Source organism: Solanum tuberosum, unplaced genomic scaffold (assembly GCF_000226075.1).
Source record: "Solanum tuberosum cultivar DM 1-3 516 R44 unplaced genomic scaffold, SolTub_3.0 scf00569, whole genome shotgun sequence".
Classification (NCBI taxonomy): Eukaryota; Viridiplantae; Streptophyta; class Magnoliopsida; order Solanales; family Solanaceae; genus Solanum; species Solanum tuberosum.
The window spans coordinates 240,745-261,105 of NW_006239499.1; the positions used below are offsets into that span (position 1 = coordinate 240,745).

At 34.9% G+C, this 20,361-nt stretch overlaps 1 protein-coding gene across 1 annotated transcript; it reads left to right on the plus strand.

Annotated features, from left to right (window-relative positions):
• The first annotated feature begins 7,408 nt into the window (after positions 1-7,408).
• LOC102586471 (protein NRT1/ PTR FAMILY 8.3-like) lies at positions 7,409-19,586 on the plus strand. Its single transcript, XM_006365773.2, has 5 exons — positions 7,409-7,620; positions 10,977-11,082; positions 11,207-11,424; positions 12,829-13,385; positions 18,620-19,586. The coding sequence occupies exons 1-5, from the start codon at positions 7,567-7,569 to the stop codon at positions 19,440-19,442; spliced, it is 1,758 nt and encodes a 585-aa protein (XP_006365835.1). The 5' UTR covers positions 7,409-7,566; the 3' UTR covers positions 19,443-19,586.
• Positions 19,587-20,361: the final 775 nt, after the last annotated feature.

The following is a 20,361-nucleotide window of genomic DNA, read 5'->3' on the forward strand; positions in this document are numbered from 1 at the left end:
TAAGTCGATATCATAGCCAGAATCAAAAGTATATAGGACTATCACGCGGATATATAATATATATATATATAATAAAAAAAAACATCTCCAAGACCTGATATTAGTCGGTACTCAAGCTACTAACCATAACATAATTAGAAGATAAGTACAATATAAAGAACTGTCTTTGAATACATAATAAAGACTAGTTTAGCCAAAAATAATAAGAGAAGGACGACTCGAAATGCCTAAGCTCACCCATAAACCTTGTTTGGATGGTTGTTACCCGTTGTATTGTATTGTACTGTATTGTCAATTTAGATACAATGTTTGTTTAGATTGTTACTTAAATTTTATTATATCGTATTGTTTAAATCCATCGTTTGATAATGATGAAAAGACCCATTTTATGGAACGATCGATTTTGTGTGATCACGTCGTTACCTTAATATTTTCTTCTCATTTAATCTTTATTTATTATTTAATAATTGTATTTTAGCTTTACTCTACCTTTTCATAGTATCTCTACTACACCTTACTTTTCTTGTAGGTTTATCATTCAAATCATGAATGTGTGACATTATGTAATGACAGAGAATGATACAACCTATCCAAACACTGTATTCATTAAAATAATACAGTACGATACAATACAATACAATACATTATGAAACAACACGTAAAAACCATCCAAACAAAGTGTTAGTCTTTGATCCATAGCTATTCCACACGAGGAACACATCAACGGTGAGAACTTTTACTATAATCTGCAGGTGCAAAAGTATAGTATGAGTATCAAACACGTGTTACTTAGTAGGCATAGGCCGACTGATCTCCAAAGATAAAGCAAGCATAAAAAGCAGGTAGAGAATAAATATACATTACAAGCAACTAAAGAAGAGGTGAAGTGAGAAAAGGATAACCAAAGACAAGAGGACATGCAACATAACACACAAGTAACTGAGGCGAAGGAACCTACTGGAGGAACTATCGTGATAAACTAACCACAACAATCTTTGACACGAAAACTAACTACACAAAGGTATACTTAGAACAGCCACCACGAAACATAATAGTAGCCAACAGACCCATCCAATCCAACCCAATTGGGAAGTACAAATATAGGAGTAAATTGCAAGGAATACCCAAACCAATAAGGGAAACCAACAATTATCATGTCACTACTACACAATCATAATCAAACAATAAGTTAAAACCTCATTAATCTTGAAAGGTACATACCAACAAACATAACCCAACTATCACCCTCCTAAAGACCAGAAGGTGCAAACAACAACTAATTATACAGGTGATAGGCGATGTGTATGAATGCAAGTATGGAATTAAAACCATTAATGTCATTAGTCAGGCAACAAAGTAGGACACATGAGGACACCCTTCCTTATATTCAATGTGACACACAGATTGAGGGACTCATAGGGGACTCGAGAAGTTTGTAAATACTGTCTGGTACCAACCCAAGACTTCCATTACTGATCCACCTCGGATTTTCTCCATCATGTATCGAAGATACTTAATCACATCAATATAGAAAGGGTCGGAATCTTCATCGAGCGGTCTAGTAAATAGTGAGTGCATCCTCGACTCCTTTTTATCTTAAAATAAATTATCAAAGTGTTAAAGGTAGTACAATTTCCATTAAAACAAGTTTTAAGGGTGAAAATTGCCAAACCATACTTTCTCAATAATGGTAGTAAAAAATCAATGCATTTGATGGGATCGTACCACAAAACACGTGAAAAAAGAGTATTAATACAATGCATGTCATCACCAACATCCAACCAATAACACCTAAACAACCTAATGTACATAACTGTAATCACCTTTCACTCGAAGCATAAAAACTAACTTGGAATCCAATTTGTCCTCGACCAAGACTTTGGGCCCAACAATATATGAAATATCACAATAGTAAGATCATCATATGCACATACAACTCAGGAAATGAAAGTAAATATGAGGAATACGTGATTGGAAGAGTAAATCAAGGATCTCAACCTTTACCCTAAGGTAACACTACAAGTGAACATTAATTACAACTTAGGCCAACCTATGTCTATAACAAGCAACTAAGGTTCCCAAGCCTAATCCGAGATAGGGATCAATGTCAAGGCTAAGGGTCTATTAAGGGAAAATTTCCACAGTATCAAAGCAAACCAAAAGTCCACACATTAATAGAGGGTACCGATCCATAACAATTACTACGATGAGAAACTATGTTAACTAAAGGATCATAAAGAACCCATTCTAAGGTGAATGGATTACTAAACTTTTCTAAAGCCTCGAACATTAACTCTGAAAAGGCTATTAACACCAATTAATCCAAAAGGATGCGAACTTCCAGCATAAGTTAAGGACTCACAGTGTAATTCTCGTCTTAGGCTCCTATAAGATTCAAGAGTAGAGGAAAAAAGAACATAACCCTAAACCCACCATATAAACTTTTGCTCCACATGCAATCTATACTAGACAATATCTCATGGATCACAATCTAATAAAAAATAGACCACAGCCTACCTAAAAGCCGAACAACAATCTCGAACTGATCAGGGACTATTTGTCTCCTCACACGTCCTTAGAATGCCAAAAAATTGTGATTATTGCAAACTATGCATCACCATGAGTAAAGCAATACCTATATTGCTCGAATATAACTCAGGCCTAAACTCAGGTAAAAAAACTCATAGGACCTACGTGTGGAAACATGAAATTGACTCTGTCAATAGGTCCTAAACAGCTCAAGGAACTTAGGCCTCAAAATTGGGCACAATTCGAGCTCAAACATAGCTCGCGACAACCCAAGAAATGAACTAACTAATAACACCCAATTCCAAGCTCAAAATAAAGAAATTTATCGAGATTTATGGGTTTCTAAAGTGTGAATAAGGACCCCCAACAATGCTCCAAAACAAAACCCCCGAAAATATCCTCTAATGGACTCTCAAATTATTCTTCTCACTTATAAAAAATAAAGAAGAATACGGAGATATAACTGCCAGCGGTGTCGCACCGGATTTGTGTAATACTCCGGAAAGTTTTTAGGTTAAACTAGAGCTAAACGTAAAGGTTAACGTCAAGGAAGAAGGGTTAGATCCTAAGGAAATGGGCAAGGGCCAAGGCTGCCTTAGCTTGCCAGGGCACTGCCCACCTCCACGCCAGCCTAGACGGTTCGTGGTAGCCACCAACTCCTTACTTTGATGCCAACTTTCACCCAACCAGACAAACATGATCAAACACACCAAACTGACCAGATATATACCATTGAGTGAACACAACATCTTCTAAGTTATCAGGAGCATCCTACCTATCTTGAGTCGTACTGAAACTTCCCAGCATCATTTGAATATTGCTCACACAACCACACTATCGCAAACCTCAAAAGAATGGCATATCTCACATGAAAACGATGATAAAGTTAAAAGATGTAAATTTTCTCACGTCACAAACTAGTCCTAATAACTCCCAAAACCCACAACATAAGTTTAAAATGCAACCTCTCGAAATTGAACAAACTACTCCAAGGGATGATCAATCAATGGGTGAAGAACTATGCTAAGCCCAACTTCGATGTATTTCTTCCATGAAAAAAACTTCTAAAAAGTTGGTTCAAGATGAAAATCTAATCCAGATGTTGTAAAAGTTGATGACATGTGCCCATGAATTATCCCTCGAGAGCAAGTTTGAGCCAACCACTCTAATCTAAAGGATGGTAGGTAGTGAATAATCAAAGTCAACCTGCCAACAATGTCTCAAATGGACCCAAATGCCCACAATGAACACCGAAAGAAAATCATCTAGTTTGAAGCCAAACTCACATTCCAAAGCATATCATACCTCCACTGATTCCATGAAATACTTTGAACCTATCCCGTAGATAAACCTTTATCAAGAGTTCTCTAGAGTGTTGACTGCTAAGACATAAGCACATAATCCATTTTTTTACTGAGTCCTCGTGGAAACCTTCCTCAGAAACACACCCGACCAAGTATCACTATACTTAGAATGTTATCAAATTACTTCCCTTTTAACTTTTCCCAACTCAATCAAAACCATTTGGCACAATATCACTAAATGAGAGGAATCACTAACTTCATAAACAAACCCAAACACCAAACCCACCATAAAGGGACATATCAAAAAGACCTAAAGAGAAAAATCTCAACTTCCCTACCTTAGGAACTAAGAATAGGATTTAGGCATAGGAAAGAATCGACAAGCTAGAACTACAACAAAACTGTAGATGGCTTAACCTTTCTTCATACAACTCTCAGTGACCACCCTCTCACCTACTAGCAGAAGGATGGCAAACAACGAAGGTAGGTGTCTAATCCACAAATAAAAATAGCAGAAACGAAATACTAACCAGGTATACTAGTCTAGTCATCTATTAAGTAAGGATTGACAATAATCAAAATAAAAGTCAACTATAGCAAAAACGCACAATAAAGGTGGCAGGAAATGAAATTCACCAGTCCAACTGCATGATCATAACAAATCTACATGTCCCAATTATAAAGGGAGCCACCTAATCACAAATCTCAAAATAGAAACAACATCAATCCGATACATTACTAAAATAAATCATCAACGGGGAAATAAACACACACAAACATAACCCCAAATAAGGTTTTCACAATAATTAAAAGATAGGTAGTATATATGGTAAGAAGATAAAGTAAGCCGACAAGTATGAATATGAAGACCCTAAACCCACATAACATAAGAGATAAAGGATAACATAATAAGATCGCACCTATATGAGCTATGTATGGAGTCTCGATCCTTGGCCAACCTATAGATGCCTGAGCAAACTCTTCAAAAATGTCAAGAAGAAAGAGAAATAGTTATACACCGTTAATGAGAGTAGTTGCTTGATGTAGAAGAGAAGTTATAGGTATTTCAGTTTCAAAATCTATTTAAACTTGGACAAGTGTGGAAAAGAAATACCAAAAATTAAAGAGGAAAGGAGACCTATGGGCAGGCCAACTAAGGGGGAAAAGGGAAGGATTGAGCGGTTGAAACTATGTGGCATGCTAAGGGGGAAGGATATATATTGTCAGCAATTAGTTTGGGCAGTGCGGATAGCTCTATAATTAATTGGGAAAATTAAAAGGAATGACCATTCATTAAATTTACTATCCAAATTTGGCCATAGTTTACTACTCAAAATGACCACTCGGTCATTATAGTTGTCAAATTTAGCAAATTTATTAGTTCATTGAGTGATCTACCTTCGGCCATTGTTGGTGGGATTTTGATTTTTTAGGATGCCTATCCTCTTTGTAAATTTTAAATATGACTTCAATAATCCCAAAATTCAGTAGTTAATTCACAACATATGTGTTTGTTTTCAGTAAGTTTGCAAATGAGTTATTCCATGGAATTCACCTCTGGTGGTGTTGCACAAAGCATATAAAAACAATGGTAGTTTTTGCTTATTTAGTGATAGCTAGTTTCTTGAGATTGTCTTTCAATGAAATGTACACAAATTGATTATCATGGAAATCAGCTCTATAAAAGTTTGTTGATTCACGAAGTTCTCATATCGTGCATAATTAACAAATAAATCACGAGTTAAATTTATTGCAAACGTGAATCGTTTTGAGTGAATAATATATTAAAAGAATTGAAACATCAAGAGGAGCTTATATCTAAATTTTGAGATTGTTTAGAGGAGATTTGAGTTGGGTGGGATTGAAAAAATCGATCTGCAATACTTTATTGTATCAACAATGTATATAGATGTATATACATCTCTAATATACAATTATACATTACCTATACACGAGTATACACTATTTATAGTTTTGTTGAAAATAATGTTTGTTGTTGTATTGCTAATTTTAGACTATTTTTTTATATTAATAACTTTTTATAGTTTTGTTGAAAATAATGTTTGTTGTTGTATTGCTAATTTTAGACTATTTTTTATATTAATAACTACTTATAGTTTTGTTGAAAATAATGTTTGTTGTTGTATTACTAATTTTAGACTATTTTTTTTATATTAATAAAAATATGGCTATTAGTATATTTATGAAATTGTTTCTAAAAGTCCAATCAGAGCAAAAAGGGGTAATTAACTTAGGTTTCAAGTATTTTGTATACTTTTTCCTAAAATACAAAGGAGATGGCGTGTGTAAATAAGGCAAGTTAAAGGGGTAGTTAGCGACAAGTTAGGCCTACCATTACTGACCAAAGTTTTAGTTGCACATCTTCCAATAATAATTGTCACTACAGCCTTATCCAACTTTTTAAAAATTCCTAGTTTAGAAGGCACGTCTTCCAATAATTTATGTATTACTCCATTAATTGGGTAAATAGTTTAAAATTTTAAAATAATTTATATTTTTTAATTCGTTCCTAGGAACTTCCACTTTTTTTGGTTCCTTGTTGACTTAAATTTATAATGTTAGAAGTCGTTTGGTGTGAAGGATAATACCAAATAGTCATGAGATTAAATTATAGTACCACTTAATTTGTTGTTTGGTTGGCAAGTTCGAAATAACTTATCCCGAGATTAATAATTAGATCGGGATAAGTTATTCCTCCCCTTGGGTGGTATAGTAATTCCGGGATAAAATAGGTAAATGACAAAAATGTCTCTTTCAATCCTTTTGTTACATCACTTTTTACATTCATGAAAGACAATTTTGTAAACAAATAAATTGTCCTTAAAATTTATTATTTTGAATACAACAAACCAAACACTCAATAAAAAATAATCTTATCATAACTAATCTCATAATAATTTATCTCAGCATAATTAATTTCATCATAACTTGAATTCAAACCAAACGACCCCTAAGAGTTTAAAGTGAGGATACTGCCTCTTGTTCATAAATATGTTCCTTAACACACGTTTATGCTCTTTAATTTTGAATGTGCTTAAGTAAATATTTAAATTTATATAAAAATAAATAACTATGTAAACATTCTATATGACAATTTGCATCTTACTTGGTATCTTATGTGTGATATATCACGTATAATTTATGTGTCTACTTGTTCAATTTTATGTAAATTTAAGTATTTATTTGTGCATAACCAAAATTGGATTATACTACTCCCTCCATTCCATATTAATTGAATTTTTGAGGCATTTTTCATTTTTCAAATTAACTTAATTGTTTAGTTTTCAAGACTACTTTTAGAGTGTTTTTCCAATTTTACCCTTCATTTGGATTTTCAATGCGATGACTTCAATAAATTTGACAATAATTAATAAGGGTAAAAATGAAAAATTACGTTCAATTTATATCTTAATCTACTTTTCTTAAAGGGTATATGAAATACCTAAAAAATTTAATTAATATGGAACGGTGAGAGTACTTTTTTATACCAATAAAATTCTTTTTAGGAATTAAAATTAAAATATAAAAATAGCGGGTCATCTAAAGTAGGTGAATATTTCTTTTCAAGTACAAGTATTCCACGTCTGTAGAAGTTAGCCTCTCTCTACAAGTTTACCCGTTTTTGATCTTGTGCTAATTTTCCTTTGAAAAATCTGAATTTTGAGTATAAGATAAGGTGAAGAGTGAGATCCATCAATTTGAAGCTTTGCATATGGGTAGTCAAACAGACGAAATACCTCTTCTTGAAGATGGTGGCCTTCTTGAGGTTCTAATTTCTCTCTTTATTGAATACATAATTTGAAATCTAATTATTTGGGGTTTACTGCTTTATCTCTATTGCATATACTCCACTTTTTATTGGTGTTCAGATGAAATATAAGGGAAAAAATTGTGTTTGATTCATCTTTTTTCCCCTTTGGGCAGGAATACCTTACTGTACAAAGCTAACTCTGCTGGGTATATTTTTGCTAGTTAGACTCTTTACCTTCGTAGCTACAAGCTTTTCAAGGTGTATACATCATTGTTAGTGTGTTTTATATTGTTGGGTATGTACAAGTTGTTGATCGAGGCAGAAATTATAACGTTCCTTAGCGTTATGTAGACAGTGTTGTTAATTATTCAACTTCTCTAACGAAAGATGAGATAAGACCATGGCTTTTCCAGGTTTATTGTAGCTTGTTGTGAAAACAGGCCAAAATACGCGAATGCTTTGATCCTACTATTCGGAAAAGTGGAATTGAGTAGAAAACTAAATAGAACAAAAGCTCATTACTGTCTAATGCTTAAATTCACAAGTGAAAGTCCTGATCTAGGCAGTTGAAATAGTGCAGGAGTATTTTGAACCAACCAAGGTGATATTATACTTGTAATTAATCATTATCAAGTAAGTTTCTTCCCTCAAACAGTGAAAATCACTATTCCCCAGGAAAAAAATGTAAAATAGGACCCATGGTTGATAAAAGTCGAGACAGTAAAAGTAAAAGATCCATCTATGACATTGATATGTTGTCACCAGCTTCATTTAACCTTTTCCTCGGAGAAGCATTAAATGTTCTTAAAGTTAGCTAGAATCTATACTATTCGAACCTGAGTTTCTATAATCCTTTGTCATGAAAAATAATCTGTCACATCTTTTCTCCAAATTCAGTCACTGCTTTATTGATCTGTGAACTTTGGTAAATGTACAAAATATGAAATGAGGAATGGGCAGGAGAAGGGAGGAGTGTTACAAAAAAGAAGTGAAAAAAAGTTGAGGGAGGCCCCTTTAGTTTCATTGATCTTTAATCTTTGGGTAAAGGGTAAAAAATTCCCACAGTTGAACAATTTTTTTCTCCGTTAAACAAGTGTCTCATTCCTACCCCTGCAGTCAACAAAGTGGCTCGATTTTGCCCTAATGGGCTACCTACAGTGTCTAAAGGAAATATTTAGACCATTGTTCTAAATTGAACCCTTTTTTCCTTTACAAACAGACCATCTAAATCTAACTGAAGGTGATTAAGTGACACTTAAGTATGGGTAACCTCTAAAAGAGGATGGGTACATGTCAGAGTATATCAATTTAAATTGAACAGGTAAATTCTTTTTTCTCTTATGTTATGCCACTAGTGAATAAAACTTTAATTCTAACTCAGTTATGATTTTTATCCTCATATAACGTTCTTTACTTGATTTATCCATATCAAATTTTGGAATAGTTGCTCTCTCAAATTGTAGGGAATCTTTTAGTTGGAACAACCGAACAATATTTGCTGTCGGGTAGAGGAGAGAAGTAAAATAGTTTGGTGAAATCTTTTGAACCTTGATCTAAACAATCAAACTTTTAAAATTAGCTTAAACTCTATCCACTGATAATGCATTGATTTTTTATACCAACATGTTAAATAATTAGATACAACAAGTTATTTTTCATAGTTTCATCTAATAACATGAAAACAAAAGAACAACCTTGTTGTATACAAATACAACAACTGCAACATACCCAGTGTAATCTCACAAGTGTGTTTTGGAGATTGGGATGTACGCATATCTTATCCCTACCTTTTGGGGTAGAGAAATTGTTTTGATAGACCCTTGACTCAAAAAAAACGTATCCGACAGGAATATGAGAAAAGTAAGACAACAAAATAGCAAGATACAAAACAAGTGCAACAACAAATGTAATACACATTGAAGAATAAAAAAACTATGCGATAATTTACCTCGACCTCCATAACTTCCTAGCTAAAGTCATGTCCTCAGTCAACTGAAGTGTTTCCATGCCCTGTCTAATCACCTCCCCTAGTTCTTTTTCCAACTACCTCCACCTCTCCTAACTCCTGCTACAACCAACCTTTCACACCTCCTCACTGGCACATCCTCGCACCTTTTCTTCACATGCCTGAACCTTAGTTTCATTTCCCTCATCTTTTCTGCCGGTGAGGCCACTCTCACCTTGCCCAATACAACAACATTCCTAAACATATTTCTCCTAGTATGTTCACACATCCATCTAAGGATCCTCATCTCTTCTACCTTTATCTTCTGGATGTGGGTGTTCTTGACTGGCCAACACTCTGCCCCATACAACAATGTTGGTCTAGCCACCATCCTATAGAATTTACCTTTAAGCCTTGGCAATACATTCTTGTTACATAGTACCCCAGAGGTGAGCCTCCATATTACCCACCCAACTCCAAACTGTGTGCGACACCATCATCAATCTCCCCATCTCTATGGATTATGGACCCAAGATACTTGAAACTTTCTCTCTTGGGTTTGACTAGTGCATCCATCCTTACTTTCACCTTCGCCTCATGCGTTGCGTCAATGAACTTGCACTTCAGGTATTTAGTTTAGTCCTATCACCTATGTGGTATCCAAATAATAGTAATATAATTTTTTTTCTTCTATGAATGTAAATGAAAAGGTAACAAAACCCTTCTCATTTAAGATTAGTTAGTTGAAAGTGTAGGAATTTCTAAACGGACCTCCATTTGCTATATCCGAAACTGCTATGATCATTTCCTTCATTTATTTTTATTAATACAATGACTTATATAGTTGAGTTCAATTTCTCTCACATAAACAAATTATTTACTACAACTATATTTGAGAGTTATTCGTATACTAATAATAGAAGTAGATACGTGATTTATACACCAAAGTCCAAACTATACCATAAAATGACCCCTGAACTAATACAGAAGAAGGACCAAAGATGGGGGACTTTCAATACTATTTTTTTGGAGAGGGTGGGGTAGTAGAAGAGGAGGGGGTAAAAAGGGGTTGGGCAGTAAATGAAAAAAGGGTAAAAAATGGCCCTAGACTTTGATAACGGCTGGGGTAGAAGCGTAACACATTTTTAACGAAGGGCATAATTGTTCTATTTCGCATAGTCGAGGGGAATTTTTTTTATCCTGTACTCTTTTTTATATGGATCCTTGGCTTACAAAATTAAGTTGGGTATGTGTAAATATTCTGGCTATTTCACATCTTAAAGAATAGAGTCTGTCATTCCTTTTTAATGTAGAAGATGATAATTAGATGCAAATGTACTTCCTTGCAAGTTATTTTACCATAATAAATGTGAATCCCTGCAAGTTAGTTTTGTTGAGGGATTCCTAAAAAAATTCCTATTTGCAGGATGAGAGTAGTGGTCTCTATACTAGGGATGGTTCTGTTGATATAAAGGGTAATCCTGTTTTAAAGAGTGAGACAGGGAACTGGAGAGCGTGCCCCTTTATTCTTGGTATGTTAGACTCAGATTTCCCTTTTCTTTTGTTTCCTTCTTTCTCCTTTTCCCTGTTTTGGCATAGTTAGTTATTCACTCTGCTTTATGGTATAATTGATTTGGTTGCTGACTTTGGTCTCAGGTAATGAATGTTGTGAACGTTTGGCGTACTATGGCATTGCTGCTAATCTTGTTACCTATCTTACTAGAAAGTTACACGAGGGAAATGTATCAGCTGCTAGAAATGTCACTACTTGGCAAGGCACTTGTTACATAACACCCCTAATTGGGGCTGTACTGGCAGATGCATACTGGGGAAGATATTGGACGATTGCTACCTTCTCGACTATCTACTTCATCGTAAATATCTCACCTTCATTTTACACAAAGTACTAAACTTATGGTGTGTGAGATGATATAAAATTTCTTCTTGTGACTTGCATATTCATATTTTGTCATTTTCCCTTTCCTAGTGGAGAGTTTCTCTTAACATAACTAACTTCAATCTACTGATATTTCTTTTGTTTTCATTCCATGGAGAACGCCAAAACTTACCTTTGATGTTTTCTCATAAATCGCTGAAGTTGTATTGGTCATCTTTAGATTAATTAGGAAGCTCAGTAAAGCAGGTTGGTTAATGGCGTTGTGGGCCTGCACCTTCCCCACAGTGCTCGATCTTGGTGAATCTTATTCTTCTTAGGTGGAACAGAAGTTGTGGTGCAGGCTGGTCATCAACTATTTACTGAATCTTATATAGACATTCAGATGACAAGCAAAAGGAATTTACACTTTGAAATTTATTATGTTTCATCTAGTTTATCATTCTTATCTGGAACATTAGAATAGACAATAGAATGATATCAAAGGGAACTTTGGATAACTGGAGATGCTTTTCGTTGTCCTATCTGTAACAGCAGAGAGTATTTCATCTCCCCCACCCCAAAATAAAAAGGAAAGAGAGAAGAAGATAAGGAAAAACATTAGCCTCTAGATGCTTCCTCTGTAAAGAGGCTTTGGAGAACTTACAAGCACCTTTTTCTGCACTGTAAGGTAGTTGTAAGCACCTTTCTCTGGAAAAACAGTAGCCTGCGTATTCTATTGGTTTGGAGTATATTATTCACTCCGGCATGCTGCCTAGTGACATATTAACTATAAAAAGAAGTGATGCATATTTAACCTTTTTCATTTCTTTTATAGTTGGTGGGTGCAACTGTGGTTTCAGGTTTATGTATTGTTATTGCAACTTTGAGGAAGGTAGAGCCACTTTCCCAACAAACTGCTTAAGTGCCAATTGCCTTTCATGACAGATCCAAAGAGATCTACTTTTCCTTCTAATACTGGTTTAAATTAGCTATCAACTTCGTTATGTGGAACTTATAACAACTTTGTGAAGTGTGTCATATTTTCCAAGTTTTAGACAAACTAAAGTTGGGGTAAAACATAAGAATGTTGCAAGGAGCAAATATAGTAGCTATATTCTCAGTGCCTTTTAGAAATCTTGTGATTAAAGGTCTCATCTTTACGACTAATATAGCAAGTTCAAGTGAGACAGTAGATACATGTCTTGTCATGAAAACCGATATACTAACTTTGTACTGCCGTATCTCCCCTTTGCAACTGGAATTTTACCTTTGCTCTAGCCTCTAGTGCAACAATAAATTAAGAGGCATATCCTGTTCTTGCAGCCTTTCTTTCTCTTACATCTGCTTGCTGGACTTACACTTCTTATTTTTATGGTTTTTTGGTTGTTGATTGGTTGTAAAGGGCATGTGCACGTTGACACTATCAGCTTCAGTTCCTGCTTTTAAGCCCCCTGAATGTGTGGGTTCTGTGTGCCCTTCAGCATCTCCTGCCCAGTATGCCATATTCTTTTTTGGCCTCTATCTGATTGCTCTTGGTACTGGTGGGATCAAACCATGTGTTTCGTCATTTGGAGCTGATCAATTTGATGACACAGATCCAAAAGAGAGGGTTAAAAAGGGATCCTTCTTCAATTGGTTCTATTTTTCTATCAACATTGGAGCTTTGATATCAAGCAGTTTGATAGTGTGGATTCAAGAAAATGCTGGATGGGGCCTTGGGTTTGGCATCCCTGCAGTTTTCATGGGCATTGCCATTGCAAGTTTCTTTTTCGGTACACCACTCTACAGATTTCAGAAGCCTGGGGGAAGTCCTCTCACAAGAATGTGCCAGGTTTTGGTTGCAGCATTCCACAAATGGAACTTGTCTGTCCCCGATGATAGTGCACTACTTTATGAAACCCCAGACAAAAGCTCTGCAATTGAAGGGAGCCGAAAGCTGTTGCACACTGATGAACTGAGGTGAGAATATTTTCTTTTTTGCCAAGGAGTACATTTTAACTTTACACTCTTCTCCTCTGTTTTCTCGTAAGGCTCGTACGGAAGTCATGACATTTATAAAGACAATAATGATGCCAAGACATTCATACTTCAAAGTTAAAGTCAAAGTCAGAATATCTCTCATATCATATCATTTCATACTTAGAATTGCACTTTGAGGCATAACTTTTAAGTTTTAAGAAACACGGAAAATTCACGCTCTCTTGCTTCCTCGAACATACATACACATTCTAAAACATTTTCATACATCTTTAGGATCATTCTTTTTGGCAGAGGACTCAAGAAAGGTATATCTAAAATTTTCTTGGATGTAGTCTCAACTTATCAAACAAACAAGCTCTACATGAATACAATTCAAATCTCTCAATTCATACCCATTACAACTCAACATAAGCCATCTAGGCTTTGGACTTAGGCTTTACGTAATCCAAGTCCCCAAATGTAAACTAATGGTGAAATCTTGATTCACCATTTTATCCCCTTGATTAGATATACTATTGATTATTGAAGCTGTTTGGATCACTACAATAACCAGTTCATATTCACAATTACTATTCACCTTCTTCCCCAACTAAGTGACAACCTTCATTGATACCCACTCATAAGATTCATCCGATACTTCAATTCAGCCATGGTTGCTACTCAAAATTACCTTCTACATACTTATTTAAGCATCATAAACGAAGTGTGGCTAGTGGAATTACCTCTTTGAAGTCAAACCACCCTAGATTTCCAATTTTTGGCGCTTCTTGAATATTTGTTGAATTTTAGCGAATCCAATGTGATTTTGATGTTAATGCTAGATTTAATCAATGAAATCTATACAAAAGTCGTTGAAGGTGTCCCTTTCAATGCTCCAAAAACTCTTCTCCAGTTCGCTATTTCTTTTTCTCGCGTGATCTAATATATATACGCAGGTAGGTGTGTCATATGCTCATGGCAATGGGGCGTGAATGCACTAGTGGCCAACCTTAACTGGACACCTTTGCTCGCAGTGCACCAGTCATGCCCAATTGCTGGATGCTTCTGGTCTAGTCAGTTCCCAAGCACCTCACTTGCACCTTGTGGCCTTGCTTATGTATTTGGGGGACGGGGGGGTGGTTATTATAATCACGTATTTTATCCCATAGTTAACATACTAGCATCTTAAATCTGTAGGGATTTGTAGTAGCCTAGTAGTATATGGAGTGGTAGGAGAACTATGAGATCTCAGGTTTAAATCTCAATAGAGGCAGAAACACTAGGTAATTTCTTCTCGTCTACTTAAGTTGTTGGGTCGAGTTGCATGATACATGTGCAAGTAAGAGGTAAGAAATACCCGTTAGAGTTAATCGAAGTGCAGGCAAATTGATTTAAGAATATTCTAAAGCATTATCTCTATAGATTTAAGAATAGAAACATCAAATTGATAATGTATTTTAGCACAAAAACTCATGAATATAGAAAAAAAACTCAAAATAATCTTTCATTAAGAAAATCCAAGTACATCTGGAATAATCATCAACGAAACTAACGAAATAATGAAATTCTAAGGTTGAACCGACTCTACTAGGACCCCAAATATCATAATAAACTAATGAAAAAATGTACATAAAGAATAGAGTATAAAGTCATAGAAGATAGGGGTTTAGCTTGCCCAACTCTTTTAGTTTTGTTTGGATCCTGTTGGCTAGAGTAACTAGAGGAAGAGACTGTAAATAAACAATATTAGAGAAAAGTGATCTTTTACCAAAAATATGATCAGAAGCGTCTGAATCCATGGCCCGCGGTCTAAGGGTACTAGATTGTGAAACACAAGCAAAAGAATTACTAGCAACAAAAGTATCAAGCAGAGCAACCACGGCTACTTGTGGAGATGCTTAATTTCTCGATTCTGAAGGAATTCATTATATTCCCCTTCAGATAAAGAAAACCCCTTATTACGTGCAATGTCAATCTGTGCAATATGAGCATTATTGGGTGGTCAACCATGTAGAATATTAACATATGTAATGATTGTGTTCAAGCCTATGGTAATAACTATACTTAGGTAGAGATCTTCCTAAACGACCTCTTCCTCGTCGATTCTCCATGGACTAAGATGTTGGATTTTTTGTGGTTTGAGATGCTAGATTAGAGCAGTCAATGGTGAGTGATGAAACCATTGTGTGACTGGGAGGCATGGCAAGACGAAGTAAACTAGAGAATAGTTCATCAATTGTAGGGACCGTAGGACTAGCTAAAATTTGATCACACACCGAATCAAGGATAGTAGGAAGTCCAATAAGTGTAAGAACTCGAAACGGCTTTTGTCTTTGCACTTGTTGCTTTTCAATGTTCATAGTGACTGACACTAAGCTCTTAAGTTCCTCCATGACTGAATGTTCCTATCCCAAGTAAGTTGGCATATCCGATTCTTGTTTCTTTAAGTTTGTCATTGAAGATATCACGTCATAAAAACGAGATGTCATTAGTATATAAAGCGCGTGTCTTTTCCCATACTGAAAGCATGTATGGATGGACGAAAGAACAGTGTCAACTTGGAAGCAATAGATCACCACAAAAGACTACATAATTGAGCATCAATCATCTCCCATTGTGCTTTGATCTTTTCACCTATCTAACTAGCTTTTTTCATTAAGTGATCTTGAACACCTTGACCCTTGCACCACAACTCTACCGAGGAAGCTCAAGCTAAATAGTTTGAACTTAGCATTACGATTTAGAAGTAATTATAGGGCTTGAAGTTCCGATTCCTGTGTTTTTGGGATAAACATATCAGATCCGAAAGACATCTTGTGAAATCTGACTTGAAAGCTACCGGAAAACTGATATAAGACTGGCAGTGGCCTGAGATCTAAAATCAAATGGACAACGGCGTGGAAAACAGACCGGAAAGCAGAAGAAATTCATATCTCGCCAGGAAAGTCCACTGCCGGCGCCAGAATAGGGTTCCGGTTATCAGAAGCCAAAAGAAACTTGATGAAAAGGGTCGTAAGGACTGGGCGACATGATTGGAAAAGAAAATTTCTCAAAAAATATGGCCGGAAACAGCTCATTTGTAGTCACTACATTACAATCCTTTTTCATGTAGGATACTATATGCAAGTTTTATTCCTATTCCTGTTTTAACAACCATTATCATAAAATTAAGATTTATAGTATTATAAAAGCATAGAGCCTCCCTCTTCAAAAAAAAAAATTTAGAAAAAACTTTTCAAAAAAAGCATAGAGCCTCAAACATGTTAATAAATTTTACCTTCCAAAATGCATTATCTCATGTTGGATAGAGTTCTAGATACAATTAATTTTAAAATTTTGGATGTCAAACATATATTTAAATTTTGATTGAACTAATATTAACTTTGAATTACCATTCTGAAAGAGAAAATTAGAACTTTGAGTTCAACTATGAATTTTCCGCTTTGACTCCTAGATTTCACGACATTTCCTATATTTTGTGACCCTTTTCAATTATTTGGAAGAGTAAGTTATGTATTGTATACCAACTTTGTGGGACACGTTAGCGATGCAATGAGAGTATTGATTCTTTCTAAGATTTTTCTAGATTTCCTAACCTGCATGATTAATTAAAAAGGGACTTTTGTTCCATATGGTGACTTAATAGAACATGTTAAGAATGATCTCTTTTTTCCAAGTTTGTTTATTTTTCTTTAATTAGTGTTTTAATCCCCTCTTGGATTAAATTATATTAGAAATGAATTTATTAGTTAGTTTTTCTGACAATTAAGAACAATCTGGATATTTTTTGGCAGGAATGACGTATCATTACTATTCATTTATTTGTATGTTTTAACAAATGTGAGATCAGAGTTCCTTATTAGAATGACATAAAGAGAAAATAGCCCTTGAATCTCTGGGTCATGGTTTGAAGGGAAATTGTTCAAAGATAATACAAGAAGTAAGCTTTCAGTGTAATCCACACATAGAAGCAAGTAATTACATGTTTTAAAGCTTCACCTTCAGCATCTACCTTCCAGCCTGAAACTTAGAAATCTCTGAACGTGATAAGTTGTGGGATTCGTCTCTCGTCCTTTACATTTTATTCTTTTCCGAGCTTTGGGGATTTTGATGTACTTCGTACCTTTCTTGGTACAAATTAATTTCTAGCATTGAAAATGAAAGTCCAGACTACTTCCTAAGTTTAAAAACAAAGAAACATAAGGTGGAGGATTTGTGGCTTAGGCACAGGTTCAAGCCCCACACCATGCAAAGCAAAGCCCACTATTTAAGTGGAGAAGGGTAGAGGGGCGGGCCCATTATCCACCGAGTTTAGAAGCCTATGATTGGTCCGAAGGGCGGGTCACAGGCAGATTTCTCGGTTATAAAAAAAAAAAAACAAAGTAACAGAAAGTTTACTAAGTTTGAAATTGAAGTTTTGTGTCCTATGAATATGGTTATAGATCTGTGATTCCTTTCTCGGATTTTAGGATACTTTTCTTTGGTGGAAGTGGGAGGAGGCTTTTGGGGTTTCCGAACTTTGTGCCTCTCTCTTCAAATTACTTCTAACAGTGAAGTTGAAATTGTTTTCAAATCAGTCTAATAACAAGGAAAGGACCTTCTACCTTGTAGGCATTAAGACTGGGAAATAAAAAGCTGCTACAAGTTTTTTAAATCTTTAACTCTAAGAAAGCTCATGAACAATTTATTATGTTTCTATCACAATAACAAAAATATTATCTAACGATGTTATTGATATGCACTAAGTACTGAATTGTCGATCAAACTAAAAATTATGAAAAATCATTCTAATAATTTTTGGATGCTCAGATGATCCATATTGAACTATGTTTAAGGTACGGATGTTATTATTTAGAATGAGATTATGTGGAATTAGTTCTTTGAGTGTGAAGAATGAGTTGTATGAGCATCTCTATCATGTTACTGCTTTAAAGTTTTTCAATAATCAATAGTGCATAAATTGGATTTACACGAAAATTGTCATAAATCCAGAATCATGAATATATGCTGTAATGCTGAAGCACCAAGTAAATTTTCCACAATCCTCTGCATCTCATGCAACTTATGTTGAACTTGCTGCAACTTCTTGGAATTTGCTTGCTCTTGTTATCTTCTGGTATTTGGTTAAGCAAAGACTTGTTTTATTTTAGCTTTTCAAAGTATCAATCCTCAGTTTCCTGCAAGGATTCAGTTAGCATGCTTTTGGATCTTCTGCATAACATTATCTTCTTCAGGTGCCTTGACAAAGCTGCTGTAGTTTCAGACACCGAATTGAATACTGGGGACTATTCCAATGCTTGGAGGCTCTGTACTGTTACGCAGGTTGAGGAACTGAAAATTTTGATCCGCATGTTCCCGATATGGGCAACTGGTATAGTCTTTTCTGCTGTTTATGCACAAATGTCTACAATGTTTGTGGAGCAAGGGATGGTGATGGACACTGCCGTTGGTTCCTTCAAAATTCCTGCAGCATCTCTTTCAACTTTCGATACCATTAGTGTTATTGTGTGGGTCCCAGTCTATGATAAGATCCTTGTTCCAATTGCAAGGAGGTTTACTGGAAAGGAGAGGGGATTTTCCGAGTTACAGAGAATGGGTATTGGACTTTTCCTTTCAGTGTTGTGCATGTCTGCTGCTGCTATTGTTGAGATCAGGCGCCTACAACTTGCAAGAGAGCTTGGTTTGGTGGATGAAGCCGTTGCAGTACCTCTCAGTATCTTTTGGCAGATTCCGCAATATTTTATACTGGGAGCAGCGGAGATATTTACTTTCATTGGGCAGCTTGAGTTTTTTTATGATCAATCACCTGATGCAATGCGTAGCTTGTGCAGTGCATTGTCACTGCTGACAACTGCTTTGGGTAATTACTTGAGCTCTTTCATACTGACTGTAGTAACGTCCATTACAACTCAAGGTGGCAAACCTGGATGGATTCCAAACAACTTGAACGGTGGGCATCTTGATTATTTCTTCTGGCTTTTGGCAGCACTTAGCTTCTGTAACTTAGTAATCTATATTTACTGTGCCAAAATGTATAAATCTAAGAAGGCATCGTAAGTCGAAGTTGGTTTTAGCCACCCTCTTATGTTTCAAAATGAAAGAAAACATAATGTGATTCTAATAGAACTTTTGTAAGTTATGAGTTGCCAAACTTCAGAAGAAATCCTCTTTTTTCTTTCAATTATTGGTGTTACTGTCTTATTGTTCTTTCAAAGTTGCTTTGACTTCAGCTGCATTCTCAACAGGGAGCATTGGCTTATGGTTTTGTTAAAGTTTAAAGTGGGCAAGCGTTCGAATTTGAACATACTTAATTTTCATATTGCATGCCATTAGAATCTCTCTAAATTTATATTGTCAATACATAAAACATTATTATCTTGTAGAGGTATTATTTAATTGATAAATTAATATTCATTAATTTAAAGAGTGTTTTTAAGATTTGGTGAAGGTTAATTTTGATTACATCAAAATCATTGTATTTTACTAATTTTTGTATCATATTTTTTATTGAATTTATATAATACATTCATTATAAAGTAAAGTATATTGTATGATGTATGATTCATGGTAATGTTTTATTCTTATTAAACGATTCGTGGTAATGTTCATTGTTTATTCATTATAATTAATAAATCATAATTGTAATATTCATTATCTCTTAATAATCATATATATTATTCGTTGTATTTTTACTAAAAATATTCAGTGCATTTTATTTTTTTACTATAAAAGAAACATTCGATGGGTGATAGAATAGACAATGTTGATGATGAAATTTAAGACAATACAATATCTTTTGATTCTAGTATCTTCTTTTTTAAAAAAAATAAGGGTCTGTCGAAAATATATCGTCTTATCTTATCGATAATTTTTTCCATTGACCCACTTGGGACTTGAAAAAAAGAGACTCAAATTTGACCTCACCTAAAAAGTAAACACTTGAACTTGATAAATTATACGTGTAAGCCCACCCGTT

Bases quoted from the DNA above. Each gene is read 5' to 3' on its own strand.
- LOC102586471 (XM_006365773.2), top strand. From the start codon at position 7,567: ATGGGTAGTCAAACAGACGAAATACCTCTTCTTGAAGATGGTGGCCTT. The intron at 7,621-10,976 runs GTTCTAATTTCT...TCCTATTTGCAG, and splicing joins AAGATGGTGGCCTTCTTGAG to GATGAGAGTAGTGGTCTCTA. The intron at 11,425-12,828 runs GTAAATATCTCA...TTGGTTGTAAAG, and splicing joins TCTCGACTATCTACTTCATC to GGCATGTGCACGTTGACACT.